The sequence below is a fragment of the Arvicola amphibius genome, chromosome 6 (assembly GCF_903992535.2).
Source record: "Arvicola amphibius chromosome 6, mArvAmp1.2, whole genome shotgun sequence".
Lineage (NCBI taxonomy): Eukaryota > Metazoa > Chordata > Mammalia > Rodentia > Cricetidae > Arvicola > Arvicola amphibius.
In genome coordinates, this window is record NC_052052.2 from 130,278,453 (window position 1) to 130,297,670 (window position 19,218).

At 40.1% G+C, this 19,218-nt stretch overlaps 1 protein-coding gene across 1 annotated transcript in view; it reads right to left on the reverse strand.

Annotated features, from left to right (window-relative positions):
* Exoc2 (exocyst complex component 2) overlaps positions 1–19,218 on the reverse strand; it is a 162,982-nt gene that overhangs the window by 111,401 nt on the left and 32,363 nt on the right. Inside the window, exons 3-6 of the mRNA XM_038334501.1 lie at positions 15,620–15,800; positions 12,986–13,113; positions 4,343–4,456; positions 2,797–2,921 (exon numbers count right to left, since the gene is read on the reverse strand). Coding sequence (XP_038190429.1) covers positions 2,797–2,921; positions 4,343–4,456; positions 12,986–13,077 — 331 coding nt within the window. The 5' untranslated portion in view covers positions 13,078–13,113; positions 15,620–15,800. The remainder of the gene's footprint in view (positions 1–2,796; positions 2,922–4,342; positions 4,457–12,985; positions 13,114–15,619; positions 15,801–19,218) is intronic.

Here is a 19,218-nt window from a genome sequence, read left to right on the forward strand (position 1 = left end):
AAAACAAGAGAAAAACCCTTCAAAATACATGATTGGCAAGAACTTTCTGAAAATGACTAAAATTGTTCAGAAAATAAAACCAAGATATAACAAACAGGGTTGCATGAAATTACAATCCTTGGCACAGTAAAGAAAATAACCAAGTGAAGAGATAATCTATAGGATGTGCTGACTATTCATCTGACAGAGGATATATAAAAAACTAAAAAACAAAATATCAAACCCCATGTAATTCTGATAAACGAAAAGGAAAGAAGAAGGCACCTATCAAAAGATGAAGTATCAAGACCCAACAGATACGTGAGAGAATGATCAGAATCCTGAGTCTGAGGAGAAAGTCAAATGGAAACTGGACTGAGACTCCACCTCACATGTTAGAATGTGATCACTAAGAAAGACAAACAGTGCTGGCAAGGATGCAAGAGTCTGGTAGGAGAAAGAACCCTTCTATACTGCTGGGAATGTAAACCAGTGCAGTCAGTATGAAGATCCCTCAAAAGTTAACAATAGAGCTATTATACGATCCAGATATACACTCCTGGGAATACATCCAAAGGGTTCTAAGTCAGCATACCAGAGAGATGGCCTGTAAACGCATGCATATTTACTGCAGTGCTACTCACAACAGCCAAATTATCAAATTAGCATAGGTGTCCACCAACAGATGCATGGGTAAGAAAATGTGATAAATTAGAGAGATATAGATACATAGATATAGACAAACAACAGAATTTTATTCAGCCACAGTTAAAAACAAAACTGTATCTCTATAGGAAAACAGACATACTGGACAGCCTATTAAATGAAGTAAGCAAATCCAGATGAGAGAGAGAGAGAGAGAGAGAGAGAGAGAGAGAGAGAGAGAGAGAAATAGAAAGGAAACTGCCTGAGAGAAGAACAGGAGGAACTGGGTAGGGTATAATCAGAGTACATGACCTATTTGAAAAAAAAAAAACATGAAAAATGTCACCGCACAATGAACATAAAAGAGTAAAACAACTTAAATAAAAGGTTTCTAGTACATCCAACTCTACATACGGTATGATCTCACGGTAACATATACTTAATATTAGCAAAGAAAAATAGACTAAAAGAAAATACATCACAATGTTAATATGATTACCTCTGCCAATAAGTAACCTTTGTTAATTATTTCTGTTTTTCAAAAATATGCTTTCTCTTTCTATAAAACACAGAAAAGCCAGTAGGAGAGATAGGTGAGGGGGCAGGAAAAGAGGAAGGAGGGGGAACTGGGGCTAGCTAGTATATAAAATTAAAAATTTTTAAATAAAAAATATGGCATGTTGCTAGTGTTTTAAAATTGACTATGATAACCACTTTATACATGCTATAAAGTCATCAAATTAGTGACAGTCAGTATGAGCTTTGCAAAATCTGAAGCTCCCAACATACTTCTAGAGTAAATGTCTGGTAAATACTGTATTTACCTTACAACACAGAGCTGTTCACACAAGCTCAGATCTCTCCTGCTGCCATAGAACAATGACTAGGAATGCAGAGAGACAGCAATGACAGAGAGCCAGGGGTCAGCCTTGCTCTACTCCCTCCCAGCATGCACACTGCACCCAACCTCCACCTACAAAGAAGGGGCAATGTGAGAGACTCACTTAGTGAAGAGAGGAATATCATTATCTGATTTTTTTTTCTTTTTTCTTTTTCTTTTCTTTTTTTTTTTTTTTTGGTTTTTCAAGACAGGGTTTCCCTGTAGTTTCTAGAGCCTGTCCTGGAACTAGCTCTTGTAGACCAGGCTGGCCTCGAACTCAGAGATCCGCCTGCCTCTGCCTCCCAAGTGCTGGGATTAAAGGCGTGCGCCACCACCGCCCGGCTCATCATCTGATTTTTAAAAAACAGTAAGAACTCTTAATACACAGTACTTTCTAAAGAAGGTACAGCCTTTTAAAATACAGTTAAGAAAAATGGATTAGTTATGGGTGGGTAAGATAGCTCAGTGGGCAAACACGCTTACCACTAAGCCTCAAAACCGAGTTTCATTCCCAGGCACAATATGATGGAAGAAGAATTGACTTCTACAAGTGGTTTTCTGACCTCCACACAAGTGCTATAGTACACACACACACACACACACACACACAAATAAATAATAGAATATAACTATTTAAGTATAGGGACATTCATTTCCAAAAGGAATTATGGTAAATTTTATACATGTATATTGATATATATATAATTCTCGCTATACATATTATTCTCACTATAAACAAATGAACCTAAAGCAGTGTTTAGAAACCTACTCAGTGTCTTCCATTGTGAAATCTAAAGCTCTGATAACAAAATTTTCCGTTCTTGTAATGATGCTGTCAGAGAGTAGGTAGTTGATTGAGTATGCTGGGGGCCTGTGGGGTAATGGCTGAAAATGGTGGCACACTACCATCAGTCCTTCTCAAATGAAACACAACATTTTCAGAATCAGGCACATGAGTAAGATGGGATGTCTGTAAAAGGATTTTTAGAATTCTAGAACTTTGCCCATTAAGATTCAATTTCTTATCAGCCCCAAAGACGGAGCATCATGCAGCAGAACAGGGGTCTCCTGTTTCACACGGAAGATGGGTCAACAGAGCCTTCGAGACAAATATTTACAGTACCAGGCCTTCAAAGAGATTCCAGCCCAGTCTGCAACAAATATTTATGGAACGTTTTAAACCTCTACTTTTATAAATACAGACTGAATGTCACACCCCATAAACACGAGGGAGCACAGTGTCAGGTTTCCACAGTGGAAGCCCCGGCAGATGGTCCTCAGGGTTTCCTTACCTGAGAGAGCATCCTGAGCTTCGAAGAAGGTACTGAGGCCACCTTTCACATAGGCCAGACTCCCCTCGCTCTTCTTATTGGCCTGCCTTTTGAGGTTGGTGACTGCCATCTTGAGCTGTTCAAAACTGAAATGAATGAAAAGAAATCAACTGCCTGAGATTCCTACAAGATAATCCTTTAAGTGTAAGGCAACAGGAATGCTAAAGGTTCTGTGTGGCATATACATTAATAGCCATGTAAAAACAAAAATATTTCAAATTCTTATCTAGATTTAAACCTTTTATTTATTGTGATGCCCAATAGATATAAAACTAATCTTATAGCATCAGATGATAATTCCAAGTATGCCAGGTCCCTAAGAAGTAAGTACAAATGTAGATATACAATATACATGCTTTGGAGATAGAGGTTCTGAGTATCTTTTACTGACAGGAGACCCAGCTGTCCCAGGTAGTAGTTCAAAGGGGCAGTTGTTTGAAGGCAGAGTCTTCCACTCACTCATGCAAGTATCCTGGAACACTGAGCACAACGATCATCTCACCTTCAATACACAGTCCTCTGTCCTTAATGACAAAATTACACAAAGCCTGTGGGTGACTCCCAGTTCAAACAAGAGACAAAGCACATGTGATACACGTGTGAAGCAGCATGATGAAAGCCACTACTGTGTAGACTCGTTTAAAATTTGTAAAAAAGCAGTAAGACCATAGCATTTTACTTCTATCAAAAGCTGAGAGGAAGAAAAGATGGGACTCTGTATTTTAGAAATTTTATTTCCATTTGAGATGACAAAATCCGTTAATAAAATCTCGATATTGTTTTAAGTACCATAGTAACTCCACACACCAAACACATCAATTGTGAGTTATGACAGAAAAAGCTAACTTCTACAATCATGGATGAACTCTTACAGCATTTGCTTTAAAATATCAAACCAAATTTATTTATGCATTAAATAACCAACTTTTCCTCATATTTTCTAATAATGGGTTTCACCTCTGTAAGTGAATAAAATTATATTAACATACACTTTAACTGTCTTACAAAGAATATAAATCTTAAGTAACAAGCAACTCCTTTACCTAAATGGTTTCATTAACACTGGTGTTTTAAATCAATCTGGCAAAAAAGTTACAAGTGTGCTCTTTATAGTGAAGTAAAATGCTAAAGGAACAAAAGAACTCGGAGAGCCAACCCTGTCCTTATCTTCACATAATAATAAGCTTGCTCTGTGTTCTACATTCACACAGAACTTGCCAGTGTGTGTGACTGGTAAGGAAGCACACGAGTCACGAGAATCTGTTTAGGTCACCTACCAATACTACAAATGTTCCAGAGCTGCACAAATACTGAAACATAAAACGGTGGGAGAGAAAGAAAAGTCTTCTAGCACTCTAGAAACAAGGAGACAGATAAACTGAGACTGTTAGGGACCAAAGTCAGAAAACTCACAAACCTACAGCTGTGTCATCATCTTAAGTCAGGGTTACTGCACACAGGCCCACTGTCTGAAGCCCTCAGAGTTGAGGGTCTGAAGTCCACTAACCTGGTGGTGGAGTGATTCTCTATAAGATACCACGCAGCTGAAAAATTCTCGCTTGTAAAATCAGCACTCATGCCATGAAACAACGCTTCTAAGTCCTTCTGAGGAAGTTTACTCCTAGAGAGAAAAAGAGTTAAAATCCATTACAACTGATACTATCATCACAAAATACTACACAAATAAGTAAAATACAAGCATGACTGTATATTATATACAATAAGCTATCAAGAACATATTTGAACACAGTATGGAATATAATTTCTATATTATGGCTGATTTCCTATTATGTAAACTTTATTGTGGCAAGCTGACATTTAACATTAACCAGTGCAAGTGGAACCATTTCTTTAGCCTGTCATTGTTCTGAGGTGAACACTAGCCTGTACCTGTCCTAACTGAGGTGAACACTGGCCTGTCCTTGTCCTATCTGAGGTGAACAGATGTTTGCTAATCTCCAGGAAAAGTTCACACTGTATCTACCCTGACCAGACCCTGTCCCTAGCCTAGCAACTTTCAAGCTTTGCTGCTGACCCACCTCCCTGTTTGCAGAACGAAGTTCAAATTCTCGGCTGCACATTTAAGGGTTTCCCTGTACTGAACCTGCTTATCTCTTAAGACTCATTTCTGCAACTCCAGTTCTCACACTAGAAGCCTCAGACAGATTATATTCTCTGGTACATATCATGTTTATGTGTACTTTTTCTTCTTGCAGAACCCTTTTCTGAAAACGCTTCCCCAGCCCTGATAGACTGCTCATGCCAAATTATAAGGTAAAAACAGAGTACAGCTTCATAGACATTTACATTTTATTCAATGAGAAACACCCCTATGCTAAAAGAAAACATGGACATTTCCAGTATTTCTAGATTTATGTCTGGAATCTTAATATCTAAGTATTAAAATACACAGCTCACACACATACTAAGGGACCTCACCATGACCAATGTGTCATCTTCACCCCAAGGTAATACTTTTTCTTCCTTCTCCCAAGCACGATCAATAGTTGACAGGCTGACTGTTAAGAGGGTGGGAAGATGGTGACAGACTCTCTTTCCTCTGTTAGTTACTGTATCACACTGTAGGCTATAATGGGCTCTTAGAAACTGGTTTTGCAGGCTAGATGTGGTGGCACACACCTTTAAACCCAGCAATTGGAAGGCAGAGGCAGGTAGATCTCTGAGCCTAGTCTACAGAGCAAGTTTTAGGACACACAGGGAAACAAACACACACCTCAAAAATCAAAAAAAAAAAAAAAAAAAAAAAAAAAAGGAAGAAAGGAAAGAAGGAAGGGAGGGTGAAGAAAGAGAAACAAACTGGTTTGGGCCCACAGGGTAACTGAGAACAGAGGCATCCTTACCCTAAATCTCATCCTGGAGCAAAAGCAGTCACCTTCTAGGAAGCAGACTGAACTACTCACAGGACAAGAACTTTGTCCAACAACCTTGCAGAACCTAAACCGAATCTAAAGAGACAATAACCATTCAGAGCACACTTAGCCAGGGTTAACCATACATAACTTTCGCTCCTTACCCCAACCCTGCTTCTTTTAAACCTAAAGTTCATGCTTTTCAGTAACCTGAACATGGATTTGAGATCAATGGAATCCTTAACTGTACTTCCTAATGCGGTCATGTCAGAGGCAACCGGAACTGAGACACAGAGACATTCAGCAGCCTGAGAACTTTCCTCAAACTTTTAAAGACCTTAACTCAGGTAAAACTGGATCCTGCCCTCAAAACAAAAAATCTCAGGATGAGCCACTGTGAAGCAGAGTTGAGTTAATTCAACACAGAATGACACATGGTTGACAGAGGAAAGAGGACCAAGAAGAGCGTAAGGCATCTGACAAGAGCACAATGCGGGCTTTTCTAAGGAGAGTGGCACTCCATTTTCTTTACAGCAGTCCTGTGTGCCGTTCTGGGGGCTTCTGATGCTAGTATCTTCAAAGGGTTAGCAGCCAAGGCTACCCGCTAGGTACATGACCTGACACTTCTGCCCTAAAATCCCAGGTCAGGACTAAGGCAAGATGGAAGCAGAGGGAAGCTGGGACTTCTCAAGCTCTCAAAAGTGCGGCCATTGGAGGCTTGTACTCTGTTCACTGGGTACTGAACCCTATTTAAGCCATGTGTACATTTTCATATGCTCTGGGGGCCTGCATCCATGGCCTTTAGACTCGTTCACTTCCTCCCTACGTTCGGGTTGTCCCTCCTAGGAGACACTCCACACAGTACTATCTGCGCTGGGGACAATGACTGCTGAAAGCCAAGCACAAGTTGCTGTCCTCTTACCCTTTATTCGGTGGCCCCGCTCAGATCAGTGATGTCTGAGAAAGACTGATGGGAGTCTTTCTGGAAACGGTCTCAATTTTAAAGAGAACCTAGAAGAAATAGCCATTCTTCTGTCCCTGAGCATCATTATGCTAAGTTTCAAAACCAAGAATTGTGAAAAATATTTTATAATTATGAAGGAAACTGGTTTATCAGGAGAGCAAACCTGAGTTCTGCAAACCTCACTGACATGACTAACAGCGTCACCTCTGAATTTTGTAGAAGAGAAAGAAATGTCCTTTTGGTTTAAATCAAATGAACTGACATTTTTTGTTACATAGAGCTGAAGGCATCTTGATTTACTAATATAGCCTTAAAAATAAGCTAAATATACTAATCTTTTACATGAATATCTGGAAAATGAAACAGAAACGGGCTACAAAGTGCATCTGACTCACAGGGGTCCCTATCAGGTACCCATAAGAGCACAGGCCACAAGATCCCTCCGCCTGTACGCCTGGGAAAGCAGCTAACCTCTCCAGAGTCCATTTACTCCTGAGGATCACAGGAGCTTGTTCTTGGCAATAGTTTGAGAATTAAAGTTGATGGTAATTATGAAAAGCTGCTCAAAAATGTCATTAGCTGTTAAATTTTCTTCTATTTTTTATATTTTACAGATTGTTTTCTTAAGTACCACTGTGTTTTACTCTAAATGTAGCAAGTAATTTAAATATTCTCATTTTTACAAACGAATAAACATACTGAAAGGATACAAGTCATTACTCATGGTTTTGCCTGGAACCAGTCTTAGATCTGAAATAAAAGCACTGCTACAGATCTATGTGGATCTAAAATGCCCATGACGTTCCTCCCAGCAACAGGAAGGAAGGAGCACTGCGTTAGGCTAGCCCACGAGACACACAGTCACAGCCCACAGAGTAACAGGATGAAGGAGGTAAGCCTTCCAAGTTAAGGGACAGCTCAGCAAGCCTGGGAGAGGGAGCAAGGTGAGTACGCAGACTCCCAGTGCAGTTTCCCCCACCAGCTGGGAGGGAGAGACTGTCAGGCACCAGGAAAACTGATTTCAGAAGCAATCAAAGCAGTTCAGTCACTAACCACTCTTGCTGCCCCTAAAACTGTTTCCGTTAGATGGCAGTGTAAACTCAGACTTCATCCCTCTAGAAAGGGTCAGCCTCGGGCATCTGACCGAGTAGACAGATACATAAGAGGAATGTTCATAAAACACATGCTAGAAAACACGCTGTGCTTTCCTTGATGCGGTCATGGAGGGCAGGACGGCTGCGGACAGTTAATGGACTGGCGCTGTTCTTTGATGGCATGGGCTATACTCATTTCTCTCGGCTTTAAATTTCAACAACATAATTTACAATGTTACATTAAAATATTATAGGAAAAGTTTTACTTTAAAATCTGGTATAGTTTCTGGACTTAAGCACTGTACCATAGCCCACAAATCTACTTCTACAGAATTCTAACGGTAAGATCGAGACACTTCTATGATCTTCTTAGGAATGACTGCTGTCACCCTGTCTTTTCTGTAAAGGTGGCTTTCTAAATGTACTGGGAAAACTGGTCACTGCTTCTTTCTGTTGAAAATCTGACCCAGTAAGAACAGAGCTGGATGTACATTGCCCAAAAGCCATGTAGAAATAAAACAGATAATACCTATCAACTGAATAGCATCAGCTGACTGCTCTAGACATTCTCCCCCAGGAAGAGCTCACTCAAAAAATGCGCAGAGATTGGAAACAGGAGCCACGCTCTACTGCTCTGCCTTCACTTCACACAAGCACCACTGCCAAGACTTTCTGGATAAACATTCTCCTCGGGCAAACAGGACTTTGAAGAAACAGCATCCAGTGAAGACTTTCACTTACTAGGAGCCTATTTTTATCTCCTTTTACAGCTTAAATAGTTTGTATCCATTATAACCGAAACCAGGCAAGAACATACATATTTGTGACAACCAGCACAGTTAATCAGAAATACAGACCTTTTACAAGCAAAGCCTCGTCTTAGGCAAAGTGAAGTTACCTTTTCAGAGCAATTAGTAACATTTTTATAAGTGCCATGGCACCATGTGTGCAAAAACATCAGTTAAAAATTTAGGGACATGAAGGACTTTAACAGTCAAAGACACCAATAAATGCCAGTTGTTAAAAACTTGTGGGCTGAAAGATGACGGCATGCATGCTGGGTTCACCAATAAAATATATTAAAACCTGACTCATACCAAGAGCAACAAGGAGCCTATATTATGCTATCCTCACTTGCGTTCTCATGGTCTAAGTACCAGGCACAGCACCACGGGACTCCTCACCCTCCCACTGGACACATTCGTGAGCTACAGTGACCTCTAACATTCACAGGGCAGTTACCAGGCGCTGACTCATCTTCCAAAGGCCACCTCCTACTAGTGAGAAGTCACCAGGACCACAGCTGATTATTTTATAATATGCATTTATACTTCTTCAGACCTTGTTAGTTACTGCTTTTCTACTAAACAAATAACTGCAAAATTCCCATGTTCCTCATCTAATGCTTGAAAATTTTTTAATGATTTAAGAAATTCACAGACAATATAGTAAAACCAAAGGCAGTAAGGATTAGAATCCAAATGCAACATCACTTTCTACAGGGACAAAAGGGTTTTACGAAAAACTGTTATGTGGGTTAGGAAAACAATCCCACACTAGTGTATGACATTCTGCCCCTCCTTTCCCTCACTCTTTTTCTACCTGGGCCAGGCTTTGACCAAGTATAGAGCTCATACTTTGCTTCACCAGCAAATCCTTAACAGACGTCAGTAAACTCCATGTAGTTTTCTTAGGTGGAAAGGAGGGAGCAGCAGAGGGAAGGAGGGGAAGGAGAGAAAACCTATTTGAATAAATAACACCCATTTTTAATTTTAACACAGATTATTACTGAATAAACTTGCTCATGATAGCTTTAAATGTCAATCTGCCACAACCTCTTAGAAGAGGCCCTAACAGAGAAATCATGGAGAGCAGGTAAGCCTGCAGGCATGACTGTGGGGGTTGTCTTGACTGTTAATGGAGGTGAGAAGAACCACTTTGAATGTAGGTGGTGCCAAGTCAAGAGCTGGGCCCTGGATTGCTTAAGAGTGCACTAAGTGCTGAGCAACGGGCACTCTTATTTTGCACATGACTGTAGATGTGATGTAAAAGGGCCAGAACTGGCACAGGACACATGAAGACCAAGTTCTCAGTACAAAGATTTATTTGCCCCACAGTGGCAAAGACAGGGACTAGGAGACAAGTGAGAGGGGAGAAAAGGAGCAAGGGAGAGGGATAAGGGATATTTGCCTCTGAATAAAATAGAGGCAGGCATGTCTCATAGGCAAATGGCAGTTTATAAAGAGAAAAAGGGAGACTCATGTTAGAATGAGTTGATTAGTTCTGATTGTAAATGCTAGCCAAAAGGGCTCTTGATTGCTGCACTTCAATACTTTGAAACCTGGACCTTGGTGGCCAGTCTCGGGAATGAGTTTGGAATAAGAAAATATCTAAATAAGGAAACAGACTTCAATGGCTAGCTTTAGAAATGTAAGCTAAAGTTTAATAAGGAAGAATGGGGGAGGGTAAGATCTGCCAGAGCCATGGTTGCCATGCTTGAGCCCACTAAAACCCTTCATGATGTCTTCAGTTCCTGCCTTGACTTCCCCACAATAATACTGTAATCTGGAATCTTAAGTCAAATAAACTCTTTCTCCCCTAAGCTGCTTTTCGTCAGGGTATTTTATCACGGCAACAGGAGGAAACTATAGTATTTATTTAAAAGCTGTTTGCCCTGAGTCAGGGACAAGCAAAGTATCATGGCGACAACAAGCACACAACCCACTATGGCTGTCCTCATGCACAGCCGTCACAACAGCCCAGGGACAAGTCTGATTTAAGCCCTCAGTAGTAAGCTCTGGGTGCCTAATGCAAAGCCAAGTCTGGCTCCAAGTCACACAACACTACCTCTTAAAAGAAAGGTAAAGAAATGTTTAGCTACAGGCTGTGCAGTGTTTTCCAGGTTCTCAGCTTTGTGAGCTATCAGCCATGCTGGGGTGGCCTTTAGTAATACAGTTGTCTTTGAGTCATTTCAGTTCCTGTAAGTAACCCGAATAAAACACATTGGTTCACCAACTGAACTTTTGCTATATCCATACTTTGGTCTGTTATGGGATTCCTATCTGGGGTGAGTAGACATGGCTGTCATGACTTCCCAGGGAAAGTTTTGTCACACAACAGCTGGAGGTCCTGGGTGTTGTGAGAAACAGGCTGAGCCAGCTGTGGAGCGAGCAGCACTCCTCCAGGGCCTTTCCGTCAGTTCCTGCCTCAAGTTCCTGCCCTGACTTCCCACAGTGATGGAATGTGACCTGGGAGATTTAAGATAAAATAAGGAAATAATATAAGGAAAGGGTTTACCTTTCTTCCCCTAGTTGCTTTTGGTCATAGTGGTGTTTGTTTGGTTTTGTTTTTCTTGGGTTTTTCAAGACAGGATTTCTCTGTGAAAAAGTCCTAAATGTCCTTGGACTCGCTCTGTAGACCAGGCTGTCCTCAAACTCACAGAGCTCTGCCTCTGCCCTCCTGAGTGCTGGGATGAAAGGCATACACCACCACAGCCCGGCTGGTCACAGTGTTTTACCACAGCAATAGAAACCCTGACTAGAATGGCTGTCTGTCTGACTCTCCTACAGAGCATGTGCATTCCCCCTCAGTCTTTCATCTGTGAGTGGCTTCTTGGCAAAGGAAAATCAGTCAGAATGATTCCTCCCTCCCAATTTCAGGAGTTTTGATGCTACCCCTTCACGGGTTTTCTGTCAACTGCAAGCCTACCTATCTATGTTTGGCAGTGAGCTGAAACATACCTGCCCATTACCCTTCTATTCTGAACTATCTCGATCTTAATTTATAGGATACTGAAACCCTTGAAATTCTAGAATATCCCATGGTTTAAATACACTACCTAGACATCCCAAGCTCACTACAAGTAGCTAAATGCCAGGACTTTTTAATAGAGAGTTGAGCAGGAACATTACAGCAGTGAAAATGCAATTTTCCCTCAAAAGTATTAATGATCTGCAAGTGTAGGCATGAAGGGTCCATATTTAAAGATTAATAAAAATGTTCCCCATTCTTAGAAAACCTAAACACGGATATGGTTAAGGCACTAACAACTTGTTACCTTCCATAACTCTTCATTAGGTTAATACCGATCATGTAACTCTGTAATCAGAATCACTAAGGCCAGAAAACAGATGAGATAAAAGGAATATGTTATGTAACTTGCTTAAGATACATGGATAAAGGTAGCTGTGGTAGTTTGAATGTGGTTGGTCATAGGGAGTGTCACTATTAGGAAGTATGGCTTTGTTGGAGTTGGTATGACCTGGTGGGAGGAAGTGCACTGTGGGGGTGGGCTTTGAGGTCTCTTTTGCTTAAGCTTTGCTCAGTGTGACTGTCAGTTAATTTCCTATTGCCTGCAAGATGTAGGACTCTCGGCTCCTCTTCCAGCATCATGTCTGTCTGCATGCTGCCATACTCCCTGCCATGATGACAAAGGATTGAACCTCTGAAATTGTAAGCAAGCCATTCCAATTAAATGTTTTCCACTATAAGGGCTGCCATGGTCATGGCGTCTCTTCACAGCAACAGACACACCAACTAAGACAGTGGCCATACTTGGGATTATGAAAACAAAGCTTTCATATATAAAGCTTTCATAAACAAGGCTTTCACTTATAAAACAAGGTATCACTCACTGGCACAATGCTGATAACAAAGATAAATAAGTCTGGGTTAAACAAACTTTAGGCAGGACTTATCAAAAGCAAAAGATCCCTTTGGACCAAATTATTCTAAAATATTACTAGGAAAGTGAAGAAAATCAACAGATTATAATGCTATTGATTTAAATATCATCTAAACATATTAAAATGTGCTAATGCTCATATCATTAATTAAGACTGTGCTACAAAAAGGAAAAGCTCCATAGGAGAATAGTTAACTAGCATGTAAGGGCCCTACATTCCACAACCAAAACCCCAAACTAAAAGTTAGAAGTATTAAAATTTTTAAACATTTTATAATCACAAAATGTAAACTCTCCCAAAACAAACAATTTTGTCAAAGATTTATCCAATAAAAACACTGAAGCAAAACTCATCAAACTCCATAAATTTTATTACAGAAATAACAATTAATAATCAAAATAAATAATAATAGTAAATAATCTATTGGCTGAGTTGCCTTCACCTGTGCTCTCCAGGACATCCCTGAAGGTGACTCCCTCCACTGAAAGAATATAAAACTCTAAGAGGCTGGAAATTAAAGAGTCAGACGGTACTCACTTTTCAATTTCAATGCCAAGTGGATTTGCAGGACGGAGTGACAAGGGAGGAATCCCTTTATTTCTGTCAGTCCGCATATCATAATAATTCATTTCATCCACCCCACACTGCAGACTGATCTAAAATGCCTGTAAAGATGAGAAGTATGCATTCAATAAGATAAAAATTCTCCAGGCACCATTGTATCTCACCTTTGTTTTTAAGAGGTTTAAGGGTACTACAGCTCAAATCTTTTCATGCCTGGTGACTTTATAAAAAATACTGAGATTCTACAGAATGGTGAAGTACCATCTCTTGGTTTACGGAGTCACTATACATTATTCAACGGGGGGTGATTTTAAGTAACTCACAAAGCATTCTGAAAAACAAGATGTTTTCCAAATAACATATAAAATTATTTATACACTGTTAAGTATTGATTAAGTTGATATTAACAATTGGAAAGTTAAATAAAAGATATAATGATATGACTTATAATAACTTTTTATTCAAGAAAATACTCTGAACTGTGCCAGCTTTTGGCTAAGAAATCTCAAGAAACAGAACATTCAAGCTAAGCATCATGCCACAGAGCACTCCTTGGATGTAACTGCAGAGAAGCTGTCATACATGTATGACTTGTATTTCTGCTTTTGAAAACTCTCAAGAAATGCCTTTTATCTCTCTAAGCATTGACATGTTTTCATGAATAATTATGCCAAGAAAGAACAGTCGTTGTTATTTCTCATACTGTTCATTATTCAGAATGCTGAAATGTCTTCTAATACTAAGAATGGAGAGAGAGAGAGAGTAGGGAGAGACTGAGAGGAGAGACTAGGCGCGAGAGCGGGGAGAGAGAGGAGAGAGAGAGAGAGAGGAGGAGCGAGAGAGAGAGATGAGAGGAGAGAGGAAGAGCATTTTTCCCTAGCACAGGCTGATTTGGTAAATTCAACCAAAATATCTACCATTAAACTGGTTGAAGAGTGCAAGGCTTCCATAATGGAAATGGCATGATTATTCAGGGAAAGCTGGACTGGGTAGAGACCTGCAAACAAGACACAAACTCTACAGACAGCATTCTCCTTCAAGGACCAAACTCTGACAGCACATGCCTATTACCCTCCAGGGACTCTGGGCTGCAACAGAGCAGGACTGAAGAACCAAGCAGCTTTGTAGCAAGTGTGCCCCTGCTGGCTTGCACTGGGAGTGGCAGAAGCTGAGGCTTCCCAGAAGAAGGTTGTCTGAACACCGGGCAACAACAGGACTCTGTAAACAGACTATTTCGGCAGCCACAGCAGATATTAACAAAGGTTCCACACAAGCTTGTACAGAAGTCCAAAACTCCAGGGCTTTGTCATTAACTCTGCACTGCATCTTCTATGAGCCATTCTATCCTGGGCTGCGCATTCAGAATAAAACTATACTTTCACCTAAATTCTCTTCATGTGCTATAGAACCAAGTATTATAAAATATGAATATTATCAGTATGTTTACACTTCCTCCAGAAAGCTGAAAACAGGCTCATGCTTGATTTCAGAATTCACTATCTGAAGAGGTGAAAATATGTAATATATATATATATATATAATAGGGTTATATTTCTACATATACATGTATTATCATATACGAATTCCAATTTTAGTTTCCTCTATACATTTTTACTTCAAAAGTGTAATAAGGATTTGTGGAGGACAGCACTATAGGAAAGCTTTATGAGCTGATATAGATTAAAAAAAAAACTATTTTTCTCTATAGTGAGAGCACTGCCCTGAAATTAATTAGGACTGCCATTCTTATATTACACAAAAATCTTATATTTGTATATTTATGCAAGATCTTACAGGATCACAATGAGAGATAAAGTATCCCTGGGAATAATTTTAAAATTACTAATTTGTTCTTTAAAGGTGCTAGACACTTTACATTTATGTTCTAACTTATCTATTCCTATGAGGCAGATGTTACCACTCTGCTTTATTACCAGAAAACAGGTATTGTAGCTACATAGGCTATTGGTGGTAAGAGCCTAGGTTCAGAATTTGAAGAGTCTGGTTCCTCAGACCCAAATCTGCAAGGTAGGCAGGAGGTAAATACACACGAAAAGAGGAAGTATAACTCTGGAGGACAGTGGACAAAGAAGGTCATGGGAAGCTAGAAGGCTACATTTCATCTCGCCCTGGAAGGATACAAAAAAATAAGGGGGGGGTTAGTCATTTAGATAAAACCAACACAGATTTGGTCAACCTAGAGCTACTCCACTTTGAATCTTAATGGTATAACCGTGTTTAAAAGCAATGTCATATGTTCAAGATCAAGAATCCAGAACTAGAACCCCAAACTGACACTGAGACAGATTTATCAGTTGTAAGATGTATCTTCCAACTGTCATCTTTACACTGACAGTCACTTAGTAAACTGCCTTCCAAAAGAATGCTGCACAGTGAGTTCAGAGCCAGCCCGCGAGGCCTACCATGACAGAGAAAACAGTCATGAACAAAAGGGGGGGTAATTGCAAACTAAGAGACGCATCCTGGTGTCATCAAAATGAAACACACTACATGCAACGAGAAAGAGAGTGGGGGTTGACAAATCCACCAGTGTTGCCTCTGAAGGCCAGTATGCTCTCCTCTTAAAATAGTCACTACGAGTCTTACCTATTTTTTCAGGTTTCAGTAGTTTAAAAGATACTGTTGAGGTTCCTTTGCCCCCTGACTTAGTTTGTGACCATAATGTCTCCATTTGTCAATTTTTGGCTTGGCCCACGCGACACACAATCTTACTTGCCAGACATCCATTCTGCCGTGAGGAGGCAATTATGGCCACAAATTGTCAAGCCTGGAAGGTAAAAGTATGCATACAACAACAAATTAAAAACAAACAAACAAATTACCACATTTCCTATTCCAACAGATGTCAAAGACAGTGCCCGGCAGGACACAGGGCCTGCGAGTCACCACTGCCCCACTCGTCGATCCCCTGGTCGGCTCTCTCTGACACCTAAGACTGCGTCCAGACTGTATTAAGCGTTTTGCACTCCCAGCAGAATTAGAGACAATTATGGGCTACAGCTAAGCCAGGCACTCAGATTACTTAGACTATAAGACTCCCAATTGTTTCCAGAAAGCACTGCTTACATTAGAAGTTTAAGTTATTGACACAAGGGATAAAACACACGAGAAATTTGGGGATCATTTCCTAAAGGATTCTAAACTTATCCACCTTCTAAAAGAATCTGAGTGTGGCTGTTTGCAGTGCTCTGTTATACTCAGTCCTATTGAATGCAACTGAGCTGGGGTACTGAGTTATTTCAAGCAAAGGCTAGAGCACAGTGACTCAGGCGCTACTCTAGGATTTCTCTCAGTTCTTACATCAGTAGTTTCCTACAAAACATCACTACACTAGCTTCCATCATCAGCTTCCTAATAAACCAGCACCCCAACTCAGGCCCATCGCCAAGCCCTGACATGACTGAAAGCAATACCCAGCCAGGGTTGTCATGTGAGAGAATGACTCAATTCTAAATACCAGAGTATAGTGTAAAAACACTGTATGGTAACGCACATTCATAAGATAATATTTCAGATGCACTTCATATGAGTAAATATGGAATGATAGCCAGGAAACACAGGTGGCATCAACTAGTCAAGAACAAGGCTATGTGTTGTATGAGAGACTGCTTGTTTTCCCGGTTTGCCCAGACTCCTGAAATAACCACACAAAAACTATATTAATTAAATCACTGCTTGGCCCATTAGTTCTAGATTCTTATTGGCATAGCACTTACATATTAATTTAACACATTTCTATTAATCTGTGTATCGCCACAAGGCTGTGGCTTACCAGGGAAGTTCTGGCTTCTGTCTCCAATGGGTTAATGGCTTCTCTTGACTCCGGCCTTCCTTCTCCCAGCATTCAGTTTAGTTTTCCCTGCCTAGCTCTACTCTACCCTATCATGGGGCCTAACCAATGGTATTCACAGCATATAGAGGGGAATCCTACATCACCTCCTCTTTGTGTGTAAATAAAAAGGAAGGGTTTTAACTTTAACATAGTAAAATTACATATAACAAAACAGTTATCAAGCAAGAATTATAGTTACATATTTTATATATATTTTATCTTTTATCATGACAAGGAAAACTATATCTATTCTTCAACTCCATCAATGATTCCAGAAGGATACAATATTACCTAAGTAAACAGGAAGTACACTGTAAGCAACTTCCAAAACTCTAGAATTGACAGAGGACATCTCACTGCCTAGACAGTCACCCAAAGTTCTTCTGTATCATGGGGCACTCCAATCTTCAGCCCACAGGCCCCAAAGTATCCAGCAGACTTTTCCAATGTAGGCAGAAATTTCAAAGACAGTTCTGCCTATATTGCAGCATGTCAGTCACTTTCTTCTGTATCCTGCAGAATGTCTAGCAGACTCTTTCATGAAGCAGGAACCTCAAAAGATCATCTCACCTTTAGGCAAGTTCAGCAGTCATTTTTCTGTAGGTCCTGCTTGTCCAGTTTCATACGCATAGCATCAAGCAGTCCAGGAAAGAGCAGTTTTCTTGCCCATATGTAAGCAACTTCCAAAACTCTAGAATTGACAGAGACATCTCACTGCCTAGACAGTCACCCCAAAGTTCTTCTGTATCATTGGGGCATCCAATCTTCAGCCCACAGGCCCAAAGTATCCAGCAGACTTTTCCATGTAGCAGGAAATTTCAAAGACAGTTCTGCCTATATTGGCAGCATGTCAGTCACTTTCTTCTGTATCCTGCAGAATGTCTAGCAGACTCTTTCATGAAGCAGGAACCTCAAAAGATCATCTCACCTTTAGGCAAGTTCAGCAGTCATTTTTCTGTAGGTCCTGCTTGTCCAGTTCATACAGCATAGCATCAAGCAGTCCAGGAAAGAGCAGTTTCTTGCCCATATGGCTAACAAACCTCCATAAGGAGCCTCTTTGATGCCCATCAAAGACTTGAAATAGATTGGTGTTACCAGGAGCAGATGTGTCTAATTGTGATGAAAAGTCCTAAGTTCTTAAAACATTTTTTCTCATATGTGAAGGTCTCTGAAAGATTTGAAGAATACCTATCTAACTGAAATATATCTCTATACATCTAGAAAATCTAACTACATGACTACAAGCTGACTATTATAGATGATTATCTAATTAACTTATAGTCCTTCATTATATTACATTTTTAAATGAGCTGTCATAACATAATACCTTAATCAAGAGCAAAAATATACAAATATGCATCTGCTCATATCTGTTTCCAAGGTTCCTCTAGTTAAGTATCTGATCTGCATTTTACTCCAAAAGATTAATAATCAGCATATAATTTAGATATAGATTCCAACAATTATTTGAATATCACAAAATGAAAATAAGATCATATGGCCTTTTTTAATTGCATAAGCTCCCCACTTTTTGCTTACTTACAATTTTCTAACAAATCTACCTCACGAAATATAATAGGCATCATTATTGTTTGGGAGGCACTGAATTTTTGTGTTGACACTGTTTGTTGAGACAGGATCACAGCTGTGTTGTGCTGACTGGCCTGGAACTCCATATTGACCTGGCTGAGCTCACCTCACAGAGATGTATCTGGCTTCCTCTGACTCCATGTGCTGGGCTCACAGGGAGCACACTGACCTGCCTTCCTGGTTTAGCCTCAGGTTTTAAAATGTAACCTGACTAACACAGGTGTCATATCAGTTAATAACACAGAAATTATTTATCAAGTTGACACGCTATTTTTAAAAAATGGTTTATTGGCAACAGATAAGACAGGTTAAAAGGTAAGCTAGCAAGGTTTATGAAGGTAATATTCACTTGGTCAATAAAAATAGCATCATCCAAAGCTAAGCAAGATTAAAATGTAGAGAGCCTGCTGACTCTCATATTTTGACACTAGAGGTTACAATCTTAGAAATAAATTTTATCTATATGGTATGATTTTCATGCATTCCAAGGTTTTCCCCCAAACATTGGATAAAAAAAACAACTGGACTGAACTAACGTCAAAAGCCAGGCGGACATTGAATAGACACGACAATCTCTAGGTGGAATGTGGCTCCTTCGGGTAGAAGGCTTGCCTAGCACATGCAAAGCCTGGGTCTGATCCCAGCACAGCAGACATCAGCAAGTTGTGCCTGCCTACAATCCCAGCAACTGGTAGGAAGGGGCAAAGATCAGGGCCATCCTCTTCACTCACTGTATCTTTGTGAAAAGATAATTTTAAGAGAT